Below are 24,830 nucleotides of genomic sequence, written 5' to 3'. Positions count from 1 at the left end.
ACAAAAGAGGGGGGGGGGCAGAAAATTTAATTGACATAGGTATTGAATGTTTTTTTTTTTAAAGTTATTATCTTTTTTTTTCAATAATGAGCTTTTTTTTTAAAATACAAAATAAATAAAGTGCAGTTCAACCATGGTTCAACATTTCAGAGCTACCTGCTGGTAAAGTAACAGCCGCCATCAGATCAATCAAATATTCTGCCGATGAGGGCGCTATGCCGTAGCTATGAACGCTTATGATTTTTATTGCAGGTTGTTGGAGGTAAGTGATCAAATAAATCATGTAAAATACACCTTTCTCAATGTCCGATTTCGTTTAGCTGGATGCCAAACAAGTCTTCAATTACCATTAGTTTATTGTAAATGAACAGCGGCGCAAGACGATAATGTTAATGAGTTCATTTGTCGGTGTAACTGTTAAAGTGTTATTGTTAATGACAGCCGGGTGATTAATGCAATGTAAACTCGGTCATGTCGGTCCTAATTCAAATCTGTGTAAAAAGACTCGGTCCGATACTAGTAAAATTGTATTGTCAAGTTTAATTTTTTTCTAAGGTGTGTGTTTGGTAAAAAGTGTTTGCCTGTACTGACAATGCATATCACAGTGTCAGCCTGTGTTAAACTCGTTATTTTTGGAAGTTTGTAAAACAAACTTTTAAACGTTTCTCGCTTCACACTCTTAACTTTAAGTTAATATTTCAACATATTTGAACTTGCTTATCACTAAGATTAAATGTGTGTTGGCCTAGTCTAGTGAAGAAAAAAAAAACTGCACGGTATGCTTCCACACTTTTCAGAGTATATAAACGTGCGTATATGTAGGCCTACATGAGAATGTATTAATAATATCAATCATTTACTGCAAATTGCAACAAAATCACTTTAGTCTTTACCCAAGAAAGGAAACAATATCAACTTTATCATTTCAGTCAGAAGAGGTCCCACCATGGCCCAAGTTAACAAGCCTCCTCCGAGCCGAAGACGACCAAAGGAGTTAAAGCCCTTCTATGAGAAGCCGTCCGATGCGGAGACCAGCTCGGATATCATCAAGGAGGCCAGGTCATCGCTGCGCACCGTGCGGACAAATAGACCGTTCACACCCTTGGAGGATAAACGGACGCTGTTTGGTGGCAGCGCAGCTAGGAGTCCCAGTGATAGACCACCTTCTGCATATAGGTAATGACCTTTTTCAAATGAAGGAGAAAAAATGTTATTTTGGATGAAATTGATTTCCTCAAGATCATGCTGGACAAATTAATATGCTGTAAAAATCCATGGAATCAGGCACGGAAAGAATTCCATACACGGCCTCCACTCATATTCCTTAATATGACCTGAAAAGTACCAAAAGTTGTAAATCTGTTTTCTGTCATGGCCCATAAGACTTTGTGCAGGAGGTCTGAGTGGGGCCGTGTATGGAATTCTTTCCGATCTAAAATTGAGATCATTGATATTTTTATTTTTTTTTAATGAAATAAAAGCTTAGTTACATAGAATTCCTGTATGCAGTCATCTTCAAATTTATACAAAACCAGCAGTAATTTCAATAATTGTTTGAATTTTTTGCAGTCTGGGTGCCCGGCATTTTGATGGCAGTGACGTCAGACCAAAGTCAAATACCAGGCTTACTCCCCTTGATCATGTAAGTTCAAAATCTGAGGTCATTAAGATGTATGAAGAGTGGGGAAAAAGGTGTTTTTAGTTCTCTTAAAATTTGAAATATATAATTCTTAGCCTTGTAATCTGATGCGTGTAATATGAATTTAATCTCACCTGGCTTAATTCTTCTTGAGACATTTGAATTTCTTGAAGTTTGGAGATTCAAGGACAACTACTTTCTACTTGAACAAAAAAATATCATCCACAGAGTCCCAGCCAGTCCCTGAGCCCGGTATCTCCATCATCCAGTGGGGAGAGCCTCCCTCAACTAGCCAAGCCCCCAAAACCCCCTCCACTAGACCCGTCCCGCCCAGCATCCGGCAAGCGACGGACGCACAAGTTGAAGAGCGCCCTCAGTCAAGATGGAAATTCTGGTGAGTAGAGCAAGCCTGAATGAAAAATCAGATTTTGATTTCATAATCTCAAAAATTGAATAATCCAGATTTGACTTCGACTATGCTTGACATTAGCTCGTCACCTATTGTAAGAATAGCCATTAGGCATGGTTAGTCGGTAAAAAAGTTATGTGACTGACCAGATTGATGTGTCATTAACTGTTTATCCATCTTTTGTTTTTCCTCCTAGTCCAAATCTTACCCCAGCCCCTGGAGAGAAGATTGTCCAACCCTCTACCGTCCCCGACGCCACCCGGGGATGATCAGCTCCAGCGAAGGGTGCATAGCGGGCCCAAGGAAAGGACCAGACCACAGTTAGAGGAAGGCATACCACGCGTCAAATCGGCCGATAGTGTACCGGTTCACAGGCAAGAAAGGTAGACACAGTTATTCATAGTAATCATTAATAATTATTATATAGCGCTTTTAACTTAGATCAAAGCACTTTACATTATTATTTCCCCTGATCAACTGCCAATGAAACATACCAAAGACAGTCTCAGCTCCCTGGGGAGTATACAGCATGATGCTGCCATTTTTGTGCGAAGCAGCTAAAATCAATCACAATAACCATCTCTGCCCTCACATGTACCCATTTACTCCTGGGTGGGGAGAAGCAATGAGTGACAAAGTGCCTTGCCCAAGGAAACACGCACCATAAACCCAGGCTGGACTCGAACCCACAACCTGCAGAATTACCTGCAGACTGAGTTCCATGCTCCAGACCACAAGGCCACAGCACAAAAACGTTTGTCACTGCTTTCTTAAGATAATTCTAGAGTTGTATTTGTTTTGTTTGATTTGTTTCATTCAATTTTTTTTCTCCAGAGAACGTATTAAAAGCAGCGGTTCAACGAGAGCCGAGAGCGGCTACGTCAGTGACCGCGCGTCCAGCGGCAGTCGGTCAGGAGGGAGTAGCCGTGAGGAGGAAACGGCGGAGGAGGCCCTCTATTGGAATACGAAGGTCAGCCCTGTACTGGAAAGACTCGTACCTCAACATACAGGTAGGTGGCAGAATATTTGTTGTGTTATTACTAAATGGTATTGTATCATAGTTTTCAAGAGGCAAAAAATATTTTAATCAAATATTTTAATTTGTTAACTATAAACCTCTCAACAAATTGTTTTTAGGAACCGTCAAGGAATCAGAAGAAAAGAGGTTATGCGCATCCTGTAGCGCCCTCTATAATGTCCTTGACGAGGGGGCAATGTTTGGCAAAGCCTGCAAGCGACGGCGGACGGCGCTGCGGACGATATTCAAACTGACGGACGTCAGCAATCCCAGGGTGCAACTGCAGGCAGCTAGGCTCATGATGGCCGTGAGTATTTACAAGTCACAAGTCAAGAGGATTTCACATTTCTAAATTTTTAGGAAAGTTACAAGACCATTCTCTTCAGCCACAAACTTATGACTCGTTCAGTTGCCATGGCACCCAGATAGACTAGTCTTGTTGTTGCAGTGCCTCTGATGATATGTCTATTTTTCTATGTTGCCAAGCCTGTTTTTGTGTCTCTATTTTCATTTTGTAAGCTTTTTCCATAAACTTCTTATCCAGACATACTTTTGTCCTTTGAGATTTGTTTTTCGATGCAAGAATAACGGATTTATTATTTGTGTAGCTCGGTGTAAGTGGAAACAACTTGAACATGCTCAGCAAGTTGATCTTAAAAGTCAGCAAAGACAACAGCAACGATGCACTCTTCATGGAAGATAACATCATCGGTAAGGAGAAATCCACTCAAGAAAACTTAACTAAAACAAATTTATGTCTTGAGCAAAAAAACAGACTGAGAACAATAACTTCCTTTCAGAAGGCATAAGAGAACGGCCGAAAACGTCTTAAACCCAAAATTTCAAACATTCTGCAATGGATGGTATGGCGATATAATATCGTCATGAGTGTGATGCTTCTCTAAAAAAATCAAAATCACCTAAAAAACAATTGCGATACATATATTGTAGTTAAATCATCGCCTTTTTCCTCAACCCGCATTTTCCTGGGAGACCAAAAAAAAAGGTCGTTCGGTTAATCAAAACCGTATTATCGAAAAGGGCACAATTAATCGATCGAAAAAAATAATAAAGTTGTGGCCCTAGTAAGTAGTATTCATCACATGGTATTTTGGCTGGTTACCTTTATTGCCGAGCAAAATTATTTGTCAATTTCATCAACTTTGAACCCATTTAGCTCTGGCAGGCACACCCGGTGAACAGTGCGAGTAGATCCTTGACACTGAAGCTATCTTTGACATTTGTGCTTTTGTTGCTGATTTCAAATAACAAAAAAATCCTCAAATATGCCGTCTGAATGCATAAGGTCTCTCTACAGTGTTTGGAATCACAAAGCGTTACTTCAGTTTTCAAGTCTCTGTTCCCATTCAGATTTCATCGTGGATTTGCTCAAGGAGATTGACTTCCGGACCCACTCCCATGAGTTGTTGGTGTACCTGACCGGATCGATCCGCTTCCTGACCCAGAGCCACAAGGAGCTACTGGACAGGTTTGTCAAGCTGGGAACCGTCGGGCACGTCGTCAGGATCATGGCATCTGTCAACGAAACAGTAAGTCAAAAAAGGAAATTTATTTTATTTGTTCAGGGATTAGTGTTGTTTTTTTATGGACAAATTAAGAAACAATATGTCGTCTCCATGAAGTCCTGATCCCATCAAAATACTGAAAAAACTTGGGAAGGATTTTGATGAATGCAAGGGTAAAATATGTTTGCCATTTTTACATATTTTTCTACAAATTTCTCTATGTCTTCCCGACATTTGGGCCCTTCCCTTCTTACTTGCAGTGTTGAGTCTATCACAAGTCCTCCAGTCCCTGGTCCTGTCACAAGCTATTCACATGAACTGAAACAAAGGCTTTCCTTTGTTAGTCATTCCCTGTTTCTTCTGACTGGACTTAAAAATAATAATAATACAGAGCATTTTTATAGCGCTCTAACTAAAAGCAGAGAAGTAACACAGCGCTTTTCACCAAATAAAACATGAGCAAAAACAAGAGGACTATAAATAGAATAAGCATTAACTCATCAATTTTTTTTAGATTTTTTGAAAGCTGCTAGTGAGCTAGAGTGGCAGATACTGTAAGGTAAATCGTTTCAGGGTTTTTGGACAGCAGCGTGGAAGACTTGTCAAAGGACTTGTGATTTAATACTTGTGATGGACTCAACTACACAACACTTCTCACTTGTACTTACAGTTCAAACTTATATCATGTTATTTTTCTTTGTCGACAGAATTCCGAAAGCGGCAAGCTTGCTAAAGGTTCGGCTGGCGTCATGCTGCAGCTGATCTCCACGATGCGTAACTTCCTGAATCACAAAGATCATCAGACGCTCTTCATGGCACATCACGCCATTCCAGAGATTTGCCGCTCCATGGAACTGTACCCCAGCGATGCGGACACCATGATGCATATTGCCAGAATATTCAGGTCTGTTGGTTTTCCAATCTTAAATTTTCCAGTCTTTTATAGTTTTGTGTTCTTCTGAGGAACACACAATTTTTGTAAATGCTTTTACATCCTTCATACACACGATCACCTCAAGTGGTGAAAGTGCAAAATATTCCTATGACGGCGGCTACAGACATCGTGTGAGGATCATGATGGCCCACGGTCGAGTGTTTGACTGCAATTAGCCCGGCTCTCATGGGTAACTCGTCTGCCTTTACCCTAGCGATCCGGTCGAGCTACTCAAACGCATCCTATGATTCTCACAACCAGAATTGTTATTTTAGTTATTTAACATAAAACTCTTTATAATTTTTTTTTTAAATTCAGCCCTTAACCATTCAAAGCAAAACTGTAATTGAGGGATCAACGTACGCTCATAGTAAGGTGCATTTCTCTCAAGCACCGATGTGCACTTTTTGGTTTAAATTGTAATATTTTGGGTGATTCTCTTTAATGTTTCAGTAAGCTGACAGTGATCCCCGAGTGTTCCACGGTCCTTGGTGAATACCCATCGGCCTTCCAGTCCATCCTAGCCTTACTCGGCCGCTACCAGGACCAGCGAGACATGGCGGTCAGGCTCTGCTTTGCCCTGGGTAACATGACAGCGAAGAATGACGATTTCAGGTACTGTCTCTTCAACGCCGAGAACGCCATGGAAACGCTGCTCAACGTGCTGCGACATCATTTTGTCAAAAGTTTACAAGTAAGTGTTCAAGGGGTTTCTTTGAGCCGTAGATGTTGAGAATATTTTCAAGCTTATAATTTTTCTTTATTGGAGCTCAATATTAACTTTCATGACATTTCCTTTTGAGGTGGAAGTTTGCAACAACATTTGAGATGTATGGCCCAAAAAATTCTTGAATGTTCAGTACAGATTTGTATGTCAGAAATTGTGGAAGAAATGGCCAAAAGAGAAAATATTCTTTTAAACTAATAACAATAGTTTTGTTATAAACTGACATGTTTAACTGTTTTGGGACATCAATCAGAAACATAATTGAATGTGCTAGTGACGTTCTTCTTGCAGAACCAAATTATACTTTGGTGATAATTTCATGATTTTCTTCTTCTAACTTAGTCTTGAATTTAAAAGACCTTTTTGTTTTTATTGAAGCATTTCCTAGCTTTTCAACAGAGTTACTCACATTTTAATTTTTTTTCCTGAATTTATTAACAGAAGTCAAAATTGCCAGAGGAGGAGCCTGCCAAATCTCAAAATGGCGACGGGGAGTCCACCAACTCTACCAACCTGACAGAAGACGTCTTGATCAAGATCATCCGAGTCATTGCCAACCTGTCTATCAATAATGACATCGGGCCGCTGATTGCATCCAACGAGAACTGCATTGACCAGCTCATGCAGATTCTAGGTCAGAAAAGAATGGAATTTGGTCCTTTTTGTAATCAGAGCAATCATTTTTGTTCAAAACACTTGCCTTTTTGAGCCTTAATACACTTTAAAAGTGAATAATTACATTTCATCAAACTTGGTGATGTTTCCCATTTCAATTATTATTTTTTCCCACAAATAAGAACATGTGTATTGTAGCCCTATCTCGGGGTTGGGCACTTTTCCTTCTGTTGACATTGTACGTTTGTTGCATTTTCAGATTACAAGAATGTACGCACCAGCGAAGAGCTCGTTCTGAACACGGTCATCACCATCAACAATCTGTCGTTCTACGACATCATCGGCAGCGAGATTGTCGAGAGAAGGATGGAGATTTCAAGATGTGAGTATGCCGTGGTCCCAATGCACTATGGGAAGGGGATATATTAGCCCTGTGCAGAGCCTGTGGGGGCGCTTTGCGACATACAACAGCAACGCTAGCCAAGCAGTAGTACTGATCCACGCAAATGGCGCGGTGCTTTTTTATCAAGTTTTACTGCATGTGCGTAAAAGAGTTTTGGAGTCCACGTCATACTAATTTTGCATAATTTCTTTCAGTGCTTCTGAAGTTGCTGATGAATGACAACATGGATGGAATGATTGAAGCTTCCAGGGTCTTTGGTAATCTGTCTCGAGCTGTCGAAGTGAGGGACTACTTGACCTCTAAAAAAGGTAAAAACTAAAAATAACAATTACGAATTGTTTTTATAATTTTCCTTATTTGTCATGAAAAAATGGCAGTGTGTTATTGCTCATTTAAAAGAAAATGTTTTCCTTCTTGAAATTTGTTGACCTTCATGGCTCTTTTGAATTGCATAGTGTCAGGTGATCAGTAACCGACCAATCACAGTCAATCCTGACATTCACTACAGGTCAGCTGACCTTCTCTCAGCCAATCATATTCCACTATTCTAATGTTATGAATTATAATGAATGGTTGTGTGTTTTTACTTTCAGTTGATGAAATGATGGTGACGTTACTCGATGCCAGAAACAGGGAAGTGGTCTACACAGCGTGTGGTGTGCTTATCAACCTGATGGCAGATGAGAACAGAAGGCACATACTCAAAGAGGAAGGAGGAATCAAAAAGTAAGCCTGGAGTCTTCTTCTCTCACTGTCGGCCATTAAAATTGTGGTAAAGTTGCTTGCTCAAGAACACAAGAACAAAAGAACAAATCCCTGCTCAGCCCTGTCTCACTCATATTGTGAATATTCTCACACACAAAAAACCAAGTGATTCTTTTGCAGAACAATTGTAGAGCAGTTTCTACCATGAAAGAATTATAACTTTTTGACACAAAATAAATGTTGCGTTTTTTTAAAAGGATAATTGACGTTATGGTAGACTTTGGTCGTTCGGACTGGCAGCTTGCCGGCATGGTGTGCATGACGTTATGGAACTACAGCGAGAACATCACAAGCTCCGTTGACTGCTTTGGGGAACAAGAAGCCGCAAACCTCATCGATAAACTTGTGGATTTTCTTGGTACGAAAACTTGTAAATTTAATGTTGAATTGTTTGCCCATCACTGATGTGATTTCATAAGCACTATACATGTATACTCAGTGCTGTACGAGGTCTTTTGAGAAAAAAAAATTCACAAGCTTACTCGGGTTGGACTCGAAACCACCACCTCCTGCTTACTGGTGCAGACGGCTTACCACTCAACCCCCGAGCTTGCCGGGGTCGGCTGGCTGGTTCAAATCTGATATAGCTGCAGGTATCGTGGTTAAAACAGAACATGAATTTGGTCTAAAATTTTATAATTAATTATTTATTTTTGGATCTGTAATTTCTTTTGTAATTCAGATGAGGATACAGCAATGGAGGCTCCGGAAGGTGTTGAGTGGGACGCAGAAACCATGGAATTCATGAGGTCTTACTGGCGGACTGAGTTCTGTCCGGTGGCATCACAGCTGCTTGAGAGGGTGGAGAAACATCAGTCCGACCTGGTACCTATCGGAGAGGCTCCTTGATAAAAGGGATTGGGGGGGGGGTTGCTGGTTGGGTTAGAGGAACGTAGTTGAAGGGGTGTAAGCAAAGAATGGTTACAGCAGGTGCAGAATTCCGTATTATAAAATTATGTATAGCACAGAAATTCACCAAGCATGGAAATATCAGCTTAGCAGAAACTGGTTACCAGCCAAAACCTCATGAAATGTATACCACTTGTGACTGGTTCCCTGCTAGTATTTTGCTGAGCAGTTCCATTCGCTAAGCATTATTTTCTGCTTAAGCCGCTCAATGCTATCGATCCGGTCCTGGTTAGCACAATGTTAGTTTGCAGTTTTTGAAGAAAATATTCGACTTTTCATCAAGCGTCGTACTTTGCACTGACCCACTTTTCATCACCCATGTAGGAGAACTGGTCAAAAATTGTGCATTTTAGGATGACAAAACATGTGTGCCGTATTTGTATGAGTGATCAATGATTTTATGCAAGGTTTTATGAGCAGAAAAAAATTAAGTATAGAAAACAAAAGGTATTGTTTGTGCACACAATTCATTCCAATTGCATGTTTTCCAGTATTGCAATTTTTCATTTTTGATTTTCAAAAAAAGTCATTTGCCAAAGAAAATTCCTGTTTTGCTTTTTAAGACCTGATTTTTTTGCAACTTTTCAACAAAGGAATATCAGGGTATGTGTACCTACGTATTTTCTTTCATCAAACAACAAATGCAGTGCAGTATTTTTAAGTTGAAGTTTAAAAATATGTCATTTGGTAAAAAATTGGTCATGGACAAAAATTGCAGTTTTTTGCTTGTGATTTAGGATAGTCGGAATGTCTGTTGATCATAATTATTTGTATGGTTGTATAGCACTGTACAAGTTGACAAAAAATCAAACAGGCCAAAAAAAAAAGTCTCCGGTTTCTGGTCGCCGTAGCCATGCGTGTCGGCAAAATGAAAAAGTTTTTTGTTCAATAAAAGATGATGCCTCAAAACCGCCAAACTCACTGGTTCGACTGGAATCCTGCTGCTGCACAGTTTTAACGTGTTTTTAGATGGAGTTATGATCGAGAATAAGCTTTATGTGGCCTCTCTGGACTCCCATTATGTTTGCACTAAGTTTAGTCGGGCACCATTTGCAGTCATCAGCTGACATTTGAAGCAAAAAAAAACAGGTAAAAAAAAAAAAGCCGCATCGCCGCACCACTTTTTGGGCAAGCTCCATACCAGAAACCGGAGACCTTTTTTTTTTGGGCCTAATCTTGAATGTTAATTGTGCGTAGAACATGTGGTGGGCTTTAAAGTGCTTGATGTTAATGCTGTGATGTCAAATATCCACAACACTTCCCCAAAAAACACCCTTTGTGTTGCACAATTTCTGGAATTTAGGAGGATAATTTCTGAATATTGTACATTATATCAACAATTTTATTTGTTGAATATTAAAAAGTACTTGCTTGGCCTTACTTTTGACAGAAATCAAGGATTGTGATTCCCAAGGTTGGGTGAAATTTGGGAAAACTCAGAAAAATTTTGTTAACTTTTCAAGAAATGTTTGGGAAGTCCGTTTTTGCGTGGGTAAGGCTTGACACAATTGTATCATATTCATAATTTACCCCATTTGTTTATCATTAGCCGATTTGCTTGTTTGTAAACAATTAATTTGCATAATATGTTAATTGCAACCAAAGTGTGGCCATAAGTAAAATTGAATTCCGCTATTTATGTGAAAAGGTGAAATGTAATTATTCTGTCCAAATGTTTTCCATATATTTTAAGGATTTGATGTAAGCAAGCTTATGTAAATATTTGGTGCTTTTATCACATTTTGTGTAAATACTCAACCGTCCACTTATGACAAAGTTATTCGCTTGAAATGTAATGTGTGTGGTTTGCTATTTGTATGGAAAAACACGTCCAATAAAAGAAAAGGTTCAATGTGAATGCATTGGCAATTACAGTTTTTGGTTTACTTCATATAAGTAAACAAATTTAAGAGGAATATTTTAAATTGCTTACCAGTAAATATTTCCCTCCTGCCTGCAGCAGAATGCGTCATAATCATGTCTAATTGTGGGAAAGTCCACTCTATGATAGGGAGGGCCAAAAATAAATAGTTCTGGTTCTGCCTTAACTTGCGCAAAGCCCACACACAACCTTCCTGTCCCCCACCCCCAAGTTCAAATGGAGTTGCCCTAGTCACGTACAAAATAATTAAAAATGTTCATCTTGAGCTAGTTGTTTGAAATAGCGTATGTTATAACGTCATGAAAACTGTAGCAAACTTCATATAAAATTTACCAAGGCAATATACATCGGTCATATTTTGTTCTGGAAAGAGGAAGATTAACCGACTGCATTTTCTTTTCACAATGGACCCTAACTTGGAGGTAATGTGAAGCAAGGATGGCAGGCTCAAAGATATTCGCCAAATTACCGAGGAACGTACCGCGGAGAGGCCGCAGCGCCTACCGTCGTTCGGCGACAATTCACGGCACGGCGAGGACGAGATTCGCGGTGGTTTTGTTGGTGGTTGCCGTAACTTGTCAGCACCAGTTTGGGATAGTGACTTCAACAGGTAAACATTTTCTTGATTGGATAGGATGCATATGGATTGATAGGCACATTTTTTTTGGGGGGGGGGGACCCTGCATTTGTCGTATGGAATAAACATACTAAAAAAAGCCAAAGGGCTAGACCTATACTAGGTACGTTAGGGTAGGCCAAGGTGGTTTTTTCTTTAGGACCTTGGCCTAACTTTTTTTATGCCTAAAATAAAAGTATGACTGATTGCCTTTAAAACATGATTAATATTTTTTGATAAAATAAATAGGCCTAGGCCTAGGCATTTTATGGATAGGCTATCAAATTCTTACGTTGCAGCACTTGGAAAATGTTAATGTTATTGTTATTGTTAAAGCTATGGCTTAATACTAGTTTTAGTCCTATAGGCCTAGGCCTAATTTAAAAACTTTAAAAATTTTAAAATTTAATGAAAGCTTCAAATGTTTTTTTCAAGCTTAAAACTAAAAGAAGGATCAGGCTAGTCAAACTAACGGAGACAGAGTCGTGACACAGACAAGAAGATCAATCTCTTTTATTCATGTGGTGGCTCTGAAAAGAGCCGTTTGTTTTGATGAGACGACCAAGACGTGTCTATTTCTTGGCTGTCTTCTTTCCCTTCTTGGCTGCTGCTCTCTTGGGCTTAGCTGCTGCCTTCTTAGCTGCCTTGGGTCTGGTTGCTTTCTTCCCTGGTGATTTCTTGGCTGCCTTCCTCTTGGGTTTGGCTGCTTTCTTGGGCTTGGCTGCTGTCTTGGGCTTGGCTGCTTTCTTGGCAGGTTTCTTGGCTTTCTTAGACTTAGCCTTGGCTTTCTTGGCGGCTGCTGCTGCTGCTTTCTTGGCCTTCTGAGCTGCTTTTCTTGCTCTTGCCCTCTCCCTCTTCGCTGCAGCCCGTGCCTTAGCCTTGGCTGCCCTGGCTTTGGCGGCTTCCTTGGACTTGGCGGGTTTCTTGGGCTTGGCTGTCAGCTTGAATGTACCCGAAGCACCGTTGCCCTTGACCTGCTGAAGGGAACCCTTGGACACGCCAGACCTGAGAGCTCGGCGGATGTGATGAGCCTCCTTGGCCGTGTCAACCTTGAAGTTGGCCGCGATGTACTTCTTGATGCCTTGAGCGGACGAACCACGACGATCTTTCATGGCAGAAATGGCAGCCACCACCATCTTGCTAGCGGGAGGGTGAGCCGCACGCTTGCTCTTCCTGCTCGGGGACCTTGCTCGCTTCTTGGAAGGAGACTTGGCCCTCTTGGGAGACTTGACTCTCTTGGTCGGAGATTGAGACCTAGTCGGCGATTGAGATCGCTTCGGAGAAGCAGCTTTCTTGGGAGAAGCAGCCATTGTTGAACACTCTTAATGCATGTAATGTAATCGTATCAAAATCTGACACACACGAAGAGTTGACTGAAAAATTCAATCATCAATGCGCGCATCAAATTTCGCGGGCGTTATTACAGCTGTATTGCGGACGTAATCGATATGACCAATTACATTGCACATCGTTGTATCAAAAATTAAAATTAATGTTATTATCTGTGTTTATTCAACCGGAAAATATTCGTTTTTGCCACAAAACGTCCGATGCAAATCAAATACAATACCTTCAGTCGTGTTGAGTACAATTTAAATGACATGATGGCCATAAACAAAATAATTCTAATACTTCTTCCAATATTTAATATCCACTGAAAGATTTAGGTTACAAATCATCAACAACATCGATCATTTTCATTCCTTTTCTGTACTGGACAAAATCCATTAAAGCTTAAAAATAACACTTATTGAAGACAATTAGGGTATACGTATTTATATTAATTGAATTAATTATCTCAATAAACATGGTTTTTATATGGGGAATCGTGATTCTAAACGTTGACCGCAAACAACAGTCAGACATGTATACGTATGGGTATTAACGCGCACCGTAGTGCGCGCGCGATAACACCGATATCTTAACTTTTTTTTTTTTACTAAAGGTTTTATTTTAATATGCGGGAACAAAGGATACTTATTAAAGTATATTTAGAATTAATTTATATTCAACACAACCTTGCTCATCTCGACAAAATGTATCACATGATGTAGCCTACCGTTGGCCTTCTGCCTGTTTTTCATACTACGACACAATGTAGGCCCTATGGAGGCCCCCTGGAGTCAACTTGTGAATGATGGTCGACGGGTTTTTTTTCTCCTCCGCTCTCTCGGCCGGATGCTCGACAATAGTAAACTTTTCGGACGTGGAGTTATTTTCACTTTTTATAAGGGGTACGGTGCACGTAGGTCCGGACTGGTTTACCCTTAACTAAACAGTACATTGATGTGACTCAAGAGGTCTTAAAAAGTTCGGGTTTTGTTGTGTCCCATTTCAGATGATTGCGTAAATAGAACTCTGCCGTCAGGCCGCGGGCAACTCATGTTCGACATGCCCTCCACCTTGATCCTCGCCGGCCGAGACCGAGTGAAGTTCACTGTGCAGACGGACAAACAAGCAGTCATTGGTCTGTCCGAATCGACACTTGGTGAAAGTAACATGTACAAAATAGGTAAAACAAAGAAGAACATTGTCTTTTTTTGTAGTAAACGAAAAAAAAAAATTGAATTATGAGGAGAGGATTTTGAGAAGTTATGTAGTTGTTGGTACAGGCCGTATCCTAAACACACTTTTTTAGGGGAGGGGGCGGCAAAACAGTTTTAAGCGTTACCGGACTCGATTCGTTGGCGCTATAAGTATTAAAGCTGCTGTTGTTTAAGTTTCACTGTTGTTGAACAAGAATCTGACTTTTTTTTACCGTGGGATCGGGAGTGTATAAAAAAGAGCAATTATCTTTCCGTCGATTTTCTAGTGATAAGGACTGAGCCCAATAAGAAGTCCGAGGTCGAACGTTGTGAGACTCGCGGGCCTGACGGTTTCCAATGCGAGTCATGGATCCCGCCTGTGAATACTACGGGCGTCCTCGATCCTTCCCAACCCCGTGGGTTCTGGATTGAGTGGGGCATCACGCCAGCTACCCGTGGCTTGATCAAGGTTGGCGAACTTGGCTCAACACCCTTTATGAATAGAACAACCCCAGACCCGTCGCCCATTGCCATTATCTACCTGGGGTATGCAACTGGACCGAGCTGTGGAGAGAGTACTTGGAATTTCTGTGGTGAGTTTTATTGCCTTTTGGTTTTGAGATTCTGCAGGTAAGATTGTCAAGATTATTTCAATATTGTTTGTGGTGCCTTTTGGTTTTTTTGTCCTGTCTTGTACTTGTACGTGCCGCATATTTCAAGAATAATTCGCTCCGCGCATTGCAAAGATACCTGCTGCCGCGTGTCATCACTCGTCGCAATCGCAAATGTTTGCTTTTCTATTAAAAAATAAAAAGAATTCAACGGCACCGCGACAAAGAAAGCGCGCGATGGGGCTTTTGCTTCCATTTTCCGTCTGCAGGTTGTTACCATGGCTACGAATTAACAACCGCCGATTTGTGTTTGACCGCCAAAAGTAAGACGTGATGGTTTCGGCTGCGCAACGTTTCCCGTCATCAATCATGCATGGAGTGGAGATCAGTGATCGACGGGAAAGTTGGAACTGAGGTGGGTAGGACATAATTATATCTGAACTTTTTTTTGTAATTTTAGCTGAACAACAAAACCGACTGTTTACTGGACAGCTGTGGGGGCATTTCCGAACTGAGGTTCTCATAAATTCGATCGACCATACAAAAAATAAAGAAGCAAACACAAGCCCCGCAAAATAACATTTAAAAAAATGCAACAAATTTCAAACAAAGGCGAGACAACATCTCCTTAGAGAGAGACGAAAATGTGCTTCAACGCCAGACTGCGATCGTTTGCACGATTTTTCACTTGAGTGTTTCGAAACGAACCATTCGGTTGACAAACTCATTCTTTCTGGGAACACACTGACGAATGATCTCCGGACTTTTATTAAATTTTGGAGCATCTGTGATTGTTTAGTAATTGAAATCGCACCTGTTAGGTTATTTTCAGGGAGTTCATTAGATGTTGCAAAGCATTTTTTTGGAATGGAATGTCAACAAACTGGCTGAACCTCTTCAGTCATCAGAGCGATACATCTACAAAATGTCTGCCTTACAAGTGCTTGAAACTCTCATAAAATTTCAGAAAAAAAATGTGCCCAATAGGTCGAAGACAGCAATATTTTGCTTGGGGATTTTAACCAATTGTTTTTTTATACTTAGCAAAAGCAAACATTCAAAAGTTTGGACTCTAAATTACATCTGTCAAACATATTTCATTTATCCAAATTATGATAAAATTGCTGATGACCGAACATTTTTGATGAAAGGGAGATTACTATTTCCGATATTCAATTGTATTTTATTCACACAAACCAGGTGTAAAATGTACAGGTTTTGTTTTAAAACCCCACTATACAGTTGAACTTGCACTTCAACGGTGCTAAAATTTATAGTGACATAAATTAATGCTTAAGTCAGAAACCCAACAACATAAAATAGAAATCTTAAGGCTTATAGAAAACAAGAATCAAAATTTACCCTTCTGAAATTTGATGAAAATGTTAACATATTGCCTTGAAAATAGAAATACACAACATGGACGGAATATATACAAAATCTCATAAACACTTTGTACAATGTCTTGGATGGTATATTACAATTAAAATCCACGACCTGAATTTCATGAACTATTTCCTCTTTATTCCAAGAGGTCGGCAAAGAAAAATCTTACTTACTTTTGGTAACTGTACTGACTTGTAACTCTGCGCAACAAACGGATGACCAAAATTTCCATTTGCAGAACCACTCCCTTCAAATGCATGTCAACTATGGCCAAACCCACCGAGAAATCAACATAAAATTCCAAACCTCTGAAGGTTTTGAATTAGCCGAGTCCAGAACCTATATTCTTTATGAAGGGATTACACAAATCCCACATATCTGGCACAAACTAGGGATTAAGGGAACTAGGTGGAGCTCATTTGAATGAGAATTAAGTGAAACTTGAACAGTGTAGTACCAGTGACTTTGTGGACCAATCCACATTATCCTAGAGGGGGAACCATAGTCAGATAGACTCTACCACGTCCATAGGAGTGGGGGTTTTTAGCATAAAGTGAACACCTTTTACATAACTTCTGCCTTTTGTGACAATCAACTTTGCGATTTCAGACTTAATGGACTTTCTAACACAAGAATCTCAATGTGTTTTGACAAGAATCTCAATGTGTTTTTGACAAGAATCTCAATGTGTATTTGGAGAAACCAAATTAGTGGACGGAATGGATTCACACACTTTCTCGTAACAAATTATTTTGGAATACCAATGAAATCCCCAACAACATTTCAAATATAAAATTCATATCAATTCATTTGAATTTCAAAAGATTGCTTACAAAACCATGAATCTTAAAAGTACATTATAAAGAACGGAAAAAGTTAATGCTTTGAAGAAAAAAAGATCCAGAGGTTGACCAGGAAAACAGCCAGTGTGCATCAATCTTGATCTTTCCAGCTTCTCAAAAACTTCACTAAGTTTATTTCTTCTTTCCTTTAGCACTTTTCCCTCCCTTCTTATTGGGACTCTTCTTCCCTTTAGGGCTCTTCCGTCCCTTGGGCGACGGCGACCTCTTCCTCTCCTGCTCGGCTTTCAGCGCCGCCTCGGCCGCGGCAATCTCCTCAAGACGTTTCCTCTCAGCCTCCAGGAACTTCTGACGGAAAGCCTCCCGTGGCTCGTTCACCTGCAGTCTGCGCTCGTCCAAGGATGTCTGTTCAGGTGAGGAGAAATAAAGATTTCGATTGTCACATGATCATTGGTCTCGTCTTCCAGCTTCCGAAAGAGTTTAACTCAGTAGTTACTGTGTCGGAAAACTCCCTGAACAAGCTACTGATTCAATATGATCAATACTCGTCCGATTACCTGTAATTCGGTGCATTTCTGTAGCTGTCGTTCCTTGGTCAAGTTCCTCTCTCGTTTATCTTCTTCCCTAGCCTCCATGACGGATTCCCGGAAGGCTCGATAGCGTCTGACCTCCTCCTGCTTGACCTGTGTCTGTCTCTCAATCTCTGCTTCGTCCTTGAGACGCGGCTCACCAGTGAAGTTGACTGGTCTATGATGGAGAGAAGAATAACAAAATTGGAGATGTAAATCTTAACATTTGATTTGCCCTTCACCAATATCTTTCATAAGCACTGTGACCTCCGTGAAGGGCAAACCCAATTTTAAAATTTCCATCTTGCGACGCAAATTTCACTTGACAAGAAACAGAGTTGCAAACGAGTCAATCACAAACCAAATCACAAGTCAATCACAAGTTAATCTTAAGACAATCACAAGTCAATCATAATTCAATCATATGTCCATCACAAGTCAGTTGCAGTCACAGCTAATTTGAATAGCTTGTAACTTGACTAATGGATGTACAGCTTGTGATTGCCTTGTGATTTTCTTGTGATGGACTTGTCATTGACTTGTGATTGACTTGTGATAGACTTGTGATAGACTTGTGATAGACTTGTGATTGCCTTGTGATCGAATTGTGATTGCCTTGTGATTGACTTGTGATTGTATAGATTATACCTCTGCCCAATATCCTGAGTTTTAATTACAATGTTTCACTGAAATTTGAATTTCTGACAATGCAACTACTGTGCGACGAGATTCAGACAAGCACTTACGAAAAACCTCCCATTCTGAAATGGTCTGGTACCTCTGAAAGGGTCAAGTACCCTTGTGCTATTTTTACTCATTTTGAAAGTGTAAAGAGATATTGTAATACTTAGAATGTTGGTATGTTATAAATACTTATAAGGCCCAAAAAAATTAGTTCTGCTTCCGATTACATGGTATTCAAAAATAGGGTAGGTAGGTAGGTAGGGAATTTTTTTTTTTTTTTTTGGCCAATTTTTTGTGTGTACAATCATATGGAGGAGTCTGCGTGTAGTCAAGAGTAAACGGTAAAAATTGATGGTTTGGGTAATTTTTCTCATTTTCCCAATAAAACAATTAGGGTAGGGGCTGTCAAAATAAGGTAGGTAGGGAAACCGGAAGCAGAACTATTTTTTTCTTTTGCCTAAGGTGCTCCAGAAACATAGTTACAACCACAAGTGCAAATGGCACTAGCTGGCTGGTGCAGGCTCAAAACTCAAATTTACCACTGAAAACTCCAATGTCTATCAAGCCCTGCATTTGCAATGGGTGAATTAAAAAACAACATTTATTTTTCCACCGTGCCTCTCCAGCTGGCGCGTGCCACACTTGAAAAAAAGTACAGTGGCAGGGAACGAGGGTAATTAAAGCACACGGCACAGTTTGTGCAAGCTAATCAAATCTGCCGCAACATGCATCATTTAGATTAAATTCACTCGCCGGGCGAAAATGACAGGTTATTACGAATTTTGATTGATATGTTTGCATAGTACTTGTATCACAGGGCTACAGTGACAGAAAACCAGACAAATTGAAGTGAATTTGGTACTAACTAGTTTGGGGGACCTTGTCCCTCTCAAAATTTGAAACTATGGCTCAGGACTAAAAGGTTTTTTAATGAGTTTGAATATAATTATAGTTGTCAAAAAATGACAAATTTAGCAGAAAACAATTGTCTGGCTTGAGATGGCTTTTTTCTTTACCTAATGTAAGGTGTGAGGTCTATCGTTCGCAGGATTTCTTTGGGTGGGGGTGGGGGAGGGGGTTCGTTTGATAGAACAGCCTCTGATGGTAGATGCTCGATCTCTGAGGCTGGAGTCTGCGGCGGCCCGACTAGAAACAGAATAAACCAAATAATTGTTATTTAGTAATTCATTTGATATAATTGAACCAGGTTTTTTTTAATTTCAAATTTAGCATTTTAATTGTTTTTTATTGAATTAAATTGTTTAATCAAATTATTATCAATTTTTTATTTATCATTAATATTGATACCGGTTATGATCTTGGTTCTAATTCTGTTAAAGTTGGCTTCAAACTTATTTTTTAATTGAATAAATATCTATAAAAACATCTTAAGAGTATCGGTTGAATTTTCTCTCCTACCTTCAGTCTCTTGTTCTGTCTTCTCCTCTCCATCTTCCTCCGTCTCCACCTTGATGAGATGTTCCTTGAGGAATTTCTCCCTAGCAGCCTGTGCCTTGGCCGCCCTGCCTGGCTCTGCTGCCTCCCAGGCCTGCTTCATGGCACGGATCTCGTCTTGACGCTCCGTGTCCCGCTTGATCTCAACCTCCTCCTGGTGGATGGGATATAGAAACCAAAAAAAAAAATGTGAGAGCAATGAAAGTATACACCATTTGATGAGGTTCACCCATTGCACTGACGTCTGAGCTACTACAGTCCATCCTCTTCATGGATGTGAAATCAAATGTAAGACATGAGAGATCTCCTGGACCCAATTTCATAGCGCTACTTACTGGAAGTGAACCATCTCTACCAACTACACTTGGCGCTGAAATTCAGTGAAAATATAAATATATTTCCTGAGTAAGCCAGAAATTTTGGCTTGCACACATTCTGTTACTAAGGTTCTCTTCCAACAGGGTAAATACAGAATTTTTACACAAGAGCTATAGGCAAGGAATTGTAAATGTAGGCACAAACTCTGTGATTTTAGCTTTTACACCCCGACAGCAAAAGAGGACTATTTTACAAAATCAGAAAACCTTTTGAGGAAAAACCACTAATTCTAGCATGGGCTATAACGTCATTATTTTGAACAACCAGAAGCTAGACCAATAGACCTGCAAAAACCACACTACCTAAACTACATATTCCATTCCTTGGAGCTTACCGTTGGTGTTTGATCCAGCACAACCCGTAGCGTCCAGTTAGGCTTGGTGAAGTCAAACTGCTGGGACGGCGGTCTAGATGTGTTGCCTTTATCCTTGTCTTTGTCTTTATCCTTGTCTTTCCCTTTGTCCTTTCCTTTACCTTTCTTCTCTCCTTTGGTGGTGGGTCCTTTGCCCCCCTCCTTGCCCGGTGAGGCCGGCCGCTCCTTATTGGCTGGAAGATTGAGACAGAGTGATGAATATTCATGAGGAATCATGTGGTGGATGAAATAACTGAGTGTGCAAATGTGTGGCTGAGTGAGTTTAAATATAAAAGATAAAATGTTTCATTATTGAAATTGACGATGACCAAATGGAGTAATTGTCATTACAGTGGTAATGTTCTGTACATTAATAAGATGAGATGGACTTTTTTTTCCTTTTAAGACATCAGTGATGATAGTTACTCATGATCTACATAATAATGCACAAATGGAATGATAAATGTCACCATTCAGAGTACACTACTACAGAAACTGTTCAGAATTATATCGCATTCAAGCAAACACTCAGGTACATTAAGGCACTTTGGGAATTTTGTTTTCTTCAAAAATTGCAAAAACTTACTTTTTGTAATACTAATAGTAGTAAAACATTGGGCACAATAGGAAAATACTTTATACCATTATTACAATTAAAAAGGAAAACCATCTTTTGAGGTGCCAAGTTTTTGGTGTACATGCTTCTAATAGCAATCATAATTCTGAATCGATTTCTGCTGTCATTAAAATCGACAACTGTGAGCTAATAGCGAATGTTATTTACTAAATACTTCTAATTACATCTATTCAGGCAATGATCTCGTATCTACAAACTCTCCACATGGACAGATTTCTAACCAAGATCAGAAAATTGAGCAAAAGGTACTAACGCTATTTCAGATGCCTATTGCTGTATGACCATGACATGAATGTTATAAATCTCACTGAACACCACTATATGTTCTCTACTAGACTGGCTCAACAACTGTGCCAGTGGTGATTCTACAAATGCATGCATGTTGTGAAATTGGTTACTAGTTGAAAAATGTCCTCAATTTATAATTTGGACCCACTACCTGTTTTTTTTATTTGGGGGAATGATAACTTTTAATTCAAATGTTATTTAAAACTACACAAAGCACGCTTGATGATAATAGAAATTTCTGGTAGAAAATTGTAACATTACAGAGTATCGACTCAGAGAGGTTTTTTTGTTTTTGGAAAAACTATTTGTTTTCTGGTTATAACAGACAGCAGTATAAATTGGGGAGTTTGCTTTTTGTACAATTGCCCCTGGTCGCTATTTGACAAAGGCTGGGTCAATGTTGAGAAATACAGCAGCTGAGTAACCAAAGATGAAGAAAAATAGTTTACAGAGGGACGGAACGGGAAACCATTCAGCATCACGGACCCTCAGGTTTAACCTATGCCAATCAATCTAAAAAAAAAAACACACTGCATGATGGCACAACTGTTTTCTAAAATCAATAGGTTTTTGAGATCCTTCAGCAGGTTTGCGTCTTTGAAACAACTGTACATCAAATAAGATGTAAGCTCGGAATGTGTTATCATCTCTGAGAAATTACTCATAATCTTGCCTCAGTGGCCTACTCTTACATTTGCCAAGTTGATGGAGAATCAATTTCTTGAGTTGGTTAAGTCAATTTCGTGTATTCTTTTCCAGCTCAGATATTTCTTTCTTTTACTGACAGATATGTGCAGGTAATTTTTCAAGGCTCAAGGAAGCTGTGTTTTCATTTTATTTGTTGGTTCAATTCCAGGGCTCATGATTAAATTGGGTTCGCAATCCCTACTCCGTAACAGAGGTATCCTCAATAAATTCTTTTCTGGCAATGTTGGCTCCAAAGTCAATACTTCAAAAAAATGTCACAAAAATTCCATATGGTGCTTATGGGCTCATGAATAAATTGGGTTTGCAATCCCCACTCCATAACAGGTTTCCTGACAAATTCCTTTCGGAAATGTTTGATCCAAAGTCAATACTTAAAAAAAATGTAACAAAAAAACATAACAGTGCTTTTGTGGCTACTCTAATAAAGTATCTAGATAAAGAGATGAAATGAAACCATTCTTTGTAAACACACAGTCTGCAGTGAACAAACTATTTGACTCTTGTAAATTTGGGCAAGCTCGGGACAGTGTACGCAATACTGTGACACACGAACAGTCTTCGTTTCTGTTTTCATTAACAAAACTGAGCAGAAACTGTAAGAAAAGTCTCTCAAGAAAAGAGCTTTCTTTTTATGAGAGGGCGCTGACTGAAAATTAACAGCGGACAAAAACTGAGTAAATGTGTGCACTTGAGGGTCTATAGACTGACTGTGCAGTAACGTGGCACATACGGAAACAGTCCGTAAGTGAACAGCTGCCAGTGTCATGCATACCCAGTCAATATTTGCTGCCAAAATTGGACGGAGTTATAAATTCAATTGAGTTAGGCAGAATCATAGACATGAATGCCAGTCACAGGTACTTAATATTTTATTCAAAAGATGCATATCGTTAAAATAAAAACTGATAAAGCTTAATGACTAGAAATTAAATGAAGTACAGTGTATATCGCATTTTTTTTTGCCAGTAGTTTTGAAGATCTTGTTGAACTAAATTTGTTTGTTTGTAACAGGGTAAATTTCACTCTGCTGACTAACGTCATCTAAAATCATCTTGTTTAATTCCATAATATCATGCGATGCTGTGGTATTGTAACAACACCGAAACACAACTATTCTGGTCTTTCTGTTTCTCTTTTTGTTACTAATCCCATGCAGAAATAAGCATGCATCATGTCGCACTGTACAGCTGAACATGAATGATGTACCACACTGGACCATGCACACATTGAATGCGATGTATGTTGTATAAAAACTTCAACAAGAACACTCAATCACTTTGAGGATGCAAGTTTCATAAATGGTATCACTCAAGCATGTCTGACAAAAACATACTAGGGAACAAGTCTGTGCCAAAATATGGCACAACTTGTCTACAAGCATGCAAATAATTGAATATAAAAGGATAATACCGAGTTTGCCAGCTGGTGTCAAAACTTTGAAAAGAAAGGTAGAACAGGGCCGGGAATGGAAACAATAAATAAATAAATAATTACATTTAAATTTGGGTAATTCATATACTAAGGTTAAATCAAGTCAGATTGTAAGGAGATATACGAGAACCCTTGTACAAGACGGGGCCAAACTAAAAAAAAAGAGTATAAAAGCAGCTTTTTACAAGATTTCTTTTTAAATCAAAACTGTTGGTTAAAGGATGTAGCTGCCATTTGCACAAGTACTACAACAGAGAAAAGCTCTGCAACAACATTTGAAGGGTAAAACTTCTTCAAAATGTATCGGCTGAAAATAAAATTGCATAAGATATGCAGGACAAACAAAAACTGTCACTTTTGTACAGGTACAGTCGAGAAAAAATGATAGTGCAAGACAATGTGAAAATAGTGATTTGGGTTAAAATTTGTGAGATTTTCTGATCAAGTCATCAAGTATAAAATGATACTTTGGTGTGAGGTTTTCTGTAACTAATGCGTGCAGTGTTAGTTTGCAGTACCGGTAAGTGTGCTAGTTTGACTGATGTGGCTACTGTTGATGTAGTATGGCATCCAGGCTATTGCTGAGTGTTTCTATCTACCAACTTCCTGAGGGTTAGCCTAGATACCATACTATTGGTGATACAAGGGTTACTCTGTCAACACGAGCATATCCCAAATGGTATGGTAACCAGGCTACCACCAGGCATGTTCTTGACTCAGTGATACCCTGGAGATCATACTACAGTGGCCGTTAGTAATCTGTGAGCTGTAAGAGATTTAGAAATGAGTTAGAGTGGGTAGAGAGAAGATGCTAAAATTGTTGGTTCTCAAATTTATTTTGGGGTTATTTGCCTCGTTTTGCCCTCTGCGGTCGATCGGTGATCGTTTCTGACGCGAAGTCTACATCAGTCTCCTCCCCGATTCTATATTCTCTGAATAACGCAGTGGGGGTAGTGAAGGTGGTTGGGTGGGCTGGTCCGGGGTATGGGTAACGAACAGGGAAAGACGTTAATACATTAGGGGGTTTAAGAAGGGGTTGGGATATTTCGCATGTCCAACGTTAAAAAAACCAATCATTAGAATTTGTTGCAAAAAGGCCCATTTAGGAACCCGACATGTGCTCATTTGTAAAAAAAAAAAAAAAAAACAAAGGGACAAAAAAGAAGACATGTGGTTAGATACGTGCATTGAAAACGTGCAAATTAAGGCAAGCGTTAAGATATTCTTTCTCATGCAAACTGAATTATTGGATTTTTTTTAAAATGAATCTCAACAATTTTATTATCTTGTGAAGTTAGCAAACATACTCAGAAAGACTATAAAATGAATTTGTAGTTCTCCGGCAAATTGTTCAATCTGTTAAACCACCATGCAAAGTTTCAAATCTTATTTGTTAAATCGTGTTACTCGTGTTCTTTAACAACAGTTTATACATCATCTACACATGCAATGCCCATCTAAAGTTAGGTTAATGTTTCAAGTTTTTGCAAAATAAAAACGAGCAACGCTACATACATTAAACATCTCCGACAATAATGCAACATCACAACACCCACAGTCAAC

The 24,830-nt window shown here is 39.4% G+C and overlaps 4 protein-coding genes across 5 annotated transcripts in view; 2 read left to right on the top strand and 2 right to left on the bottom strand.

Annotated features, from left to right (window-relative positions):
* The first annotated feature begins 131 nt into the window (after positions 1-131).
* LOC119718812 (armadillo repeat-containing protein 2-like) lies at positions 132-9,751 on the top strand. The gene is made up of 17 exons (XM_038188231.1): positions 132-262; positions 930-1,176; positions 1,570-1,642; positions 1,868-2,033; positions 2,245-2,431; positions 2,883-3,058; positions 3,186-3,373; positions 3,675-3,777; positions 4,438-4,616; positions 5,300-5,496; positions 5,980-6,220; positions 6,695-6,887; positions 7,128-7,250; positions 7,466-7,579; positions 7,865-7,997; positions 8,234-8,394; positions 8,719-9,751. The coding sequence occupies exons 2-17, from the start codon at positions 947-949 to the stop codon at positions 8,883-8,885; spliced, it is 2,631 nt and encodes an 876-aa protein (XP_038044159.1). The 5' UTR covers positions 132-262; positions 930-946; the 3' UTR covers positions 8,886-9,751.
* A 2,157-nt stretch (positions 9,752-11,908) lies between these two features.
* On the bottom strand, positions 11,909-12,753 carry LOC119744964 (late histone H1-like). The gene has a single exon (XM_038221188.1). The coding sequence runs from the start codon at positions 12,751-12,753 to the stop codon at positions 12,016-12,018; it is 738 nt and encodes a 245-aa protein (XP_038077116.1). The 3' UTR covers positions 11,909-12,015.
* Positions 12,754-13,678: 925 nt separating this feature from the next.
* On the top strand, positions 13,679-14,602 carry LOC119744963. Its single transcript, XM_038221186.1, has 2 exons — positions 13,679-13,955; positions 14,256-14,602. Exons 1-2 carry the CDS (start codon positions 13,826-13,828, stop codon positions 14,600-14,602), a joined length of 477 nt encoding a protein of 158 aa, XP_038077114.1. The 5' UTR covers positions 13,679-13,825.
* A 1,139-nt stretch (positions 14,603-15,741) lies between these two features.
* The window catches only part of LOC119746003 (androglobin-like), a 42,719-nt gene continuing 33,630 nt past the window's right edge, over positions 15,742-24,830 (bottom strand). For both annotated transcript variants that reach the window (XM_038222752.1, XM_038222753.1), the window contains 5 exons: positions 20,186-20,397; positions 19,438-19,627; positions 19,035-19,164; positions 17,323-17,512; positions 15,742-17,170 (listed from right to left, as the gene is read on the bottom strand). In XM_038222752.1, coding sequence (XP_038078680.1) covers positions 16,940-17,170; positions 17,323-17,512; positions 19,035-19,164; positions 19,438-19,627; positions 20,186-20,397 — 953 coding nt within the window. In that variant the 3' untranslated portion in view covers positions 15,742-16,939. The remainder of the gene's footprint in view (positions 17,171-17,322; positions 17,513-19,034; positions 19,165-19,437; positions 19,628-20,185; positions 20,398-24,830) is intronic.

The sequence above is a fragment of the Patiria miniata genome, unplaced genomic scaffold (assembly GCF_015706575.1).
Source record: "Patiria miniata isolate m_02_andy unplaced genomic scaffold, ASM1570657v1 HiC_scaffold_7, whole genome shotgun sequence".
Taxonomy (NCBI): domain Eukaryota; kingdom Metazoa; phylum Echinodermata; class Asteroidea; order Valvatida; family Asterinidae; genus Patiria; species Patiria miniata.
Note: the sequence above shows the minus strand (reverse complement) of the source record. Positions and strands in the feature narration are given on the sequence as shown.

Coding starts and splice junctions, on each gene's coding strand:
- LOC119718812 (XM_038188231.1), top strand. CDS start 947: ATGGCCCAAGTTAACAAGCCTCCTCCGAGCCGAAGACGACCAAAGGAG. Junction 6,888..7,127: donor CCAGCTCATGCAGATTCTAG/GTCAGAAAAGAA, acceptor TTGCATTTTCAG/ATTACAAGAATGTACGCACC. Junction 7,580..7,864: donor CTACTTGACCTCTAAAAAAG/GTAAAAACTAAA, acceptor TTTTACTTTCAG/TTGATGAAATGATGGTGACG.
- LOC119744964 (XM_038221188.1), bottom strand. CDS start 12,753: ATGGCTGCTTCTCCCAAGAAAGCTGCTTCTCCGAAGCGATCTCAATCG.
- LOC119744963 (XM_038221186.1), top strand. CDS start 13,826: ATGTTCGACATGCCCTCCACCTTGATCCTCGCCGGCCGAGACCGAGTG. Junction 13,956..14,255: donor AAGTAACATGTACAAAATAG/GTAAAACAAAGA, acceptor TCGATTTTCTAG/TGATAAGGACTGAGCCCAAT.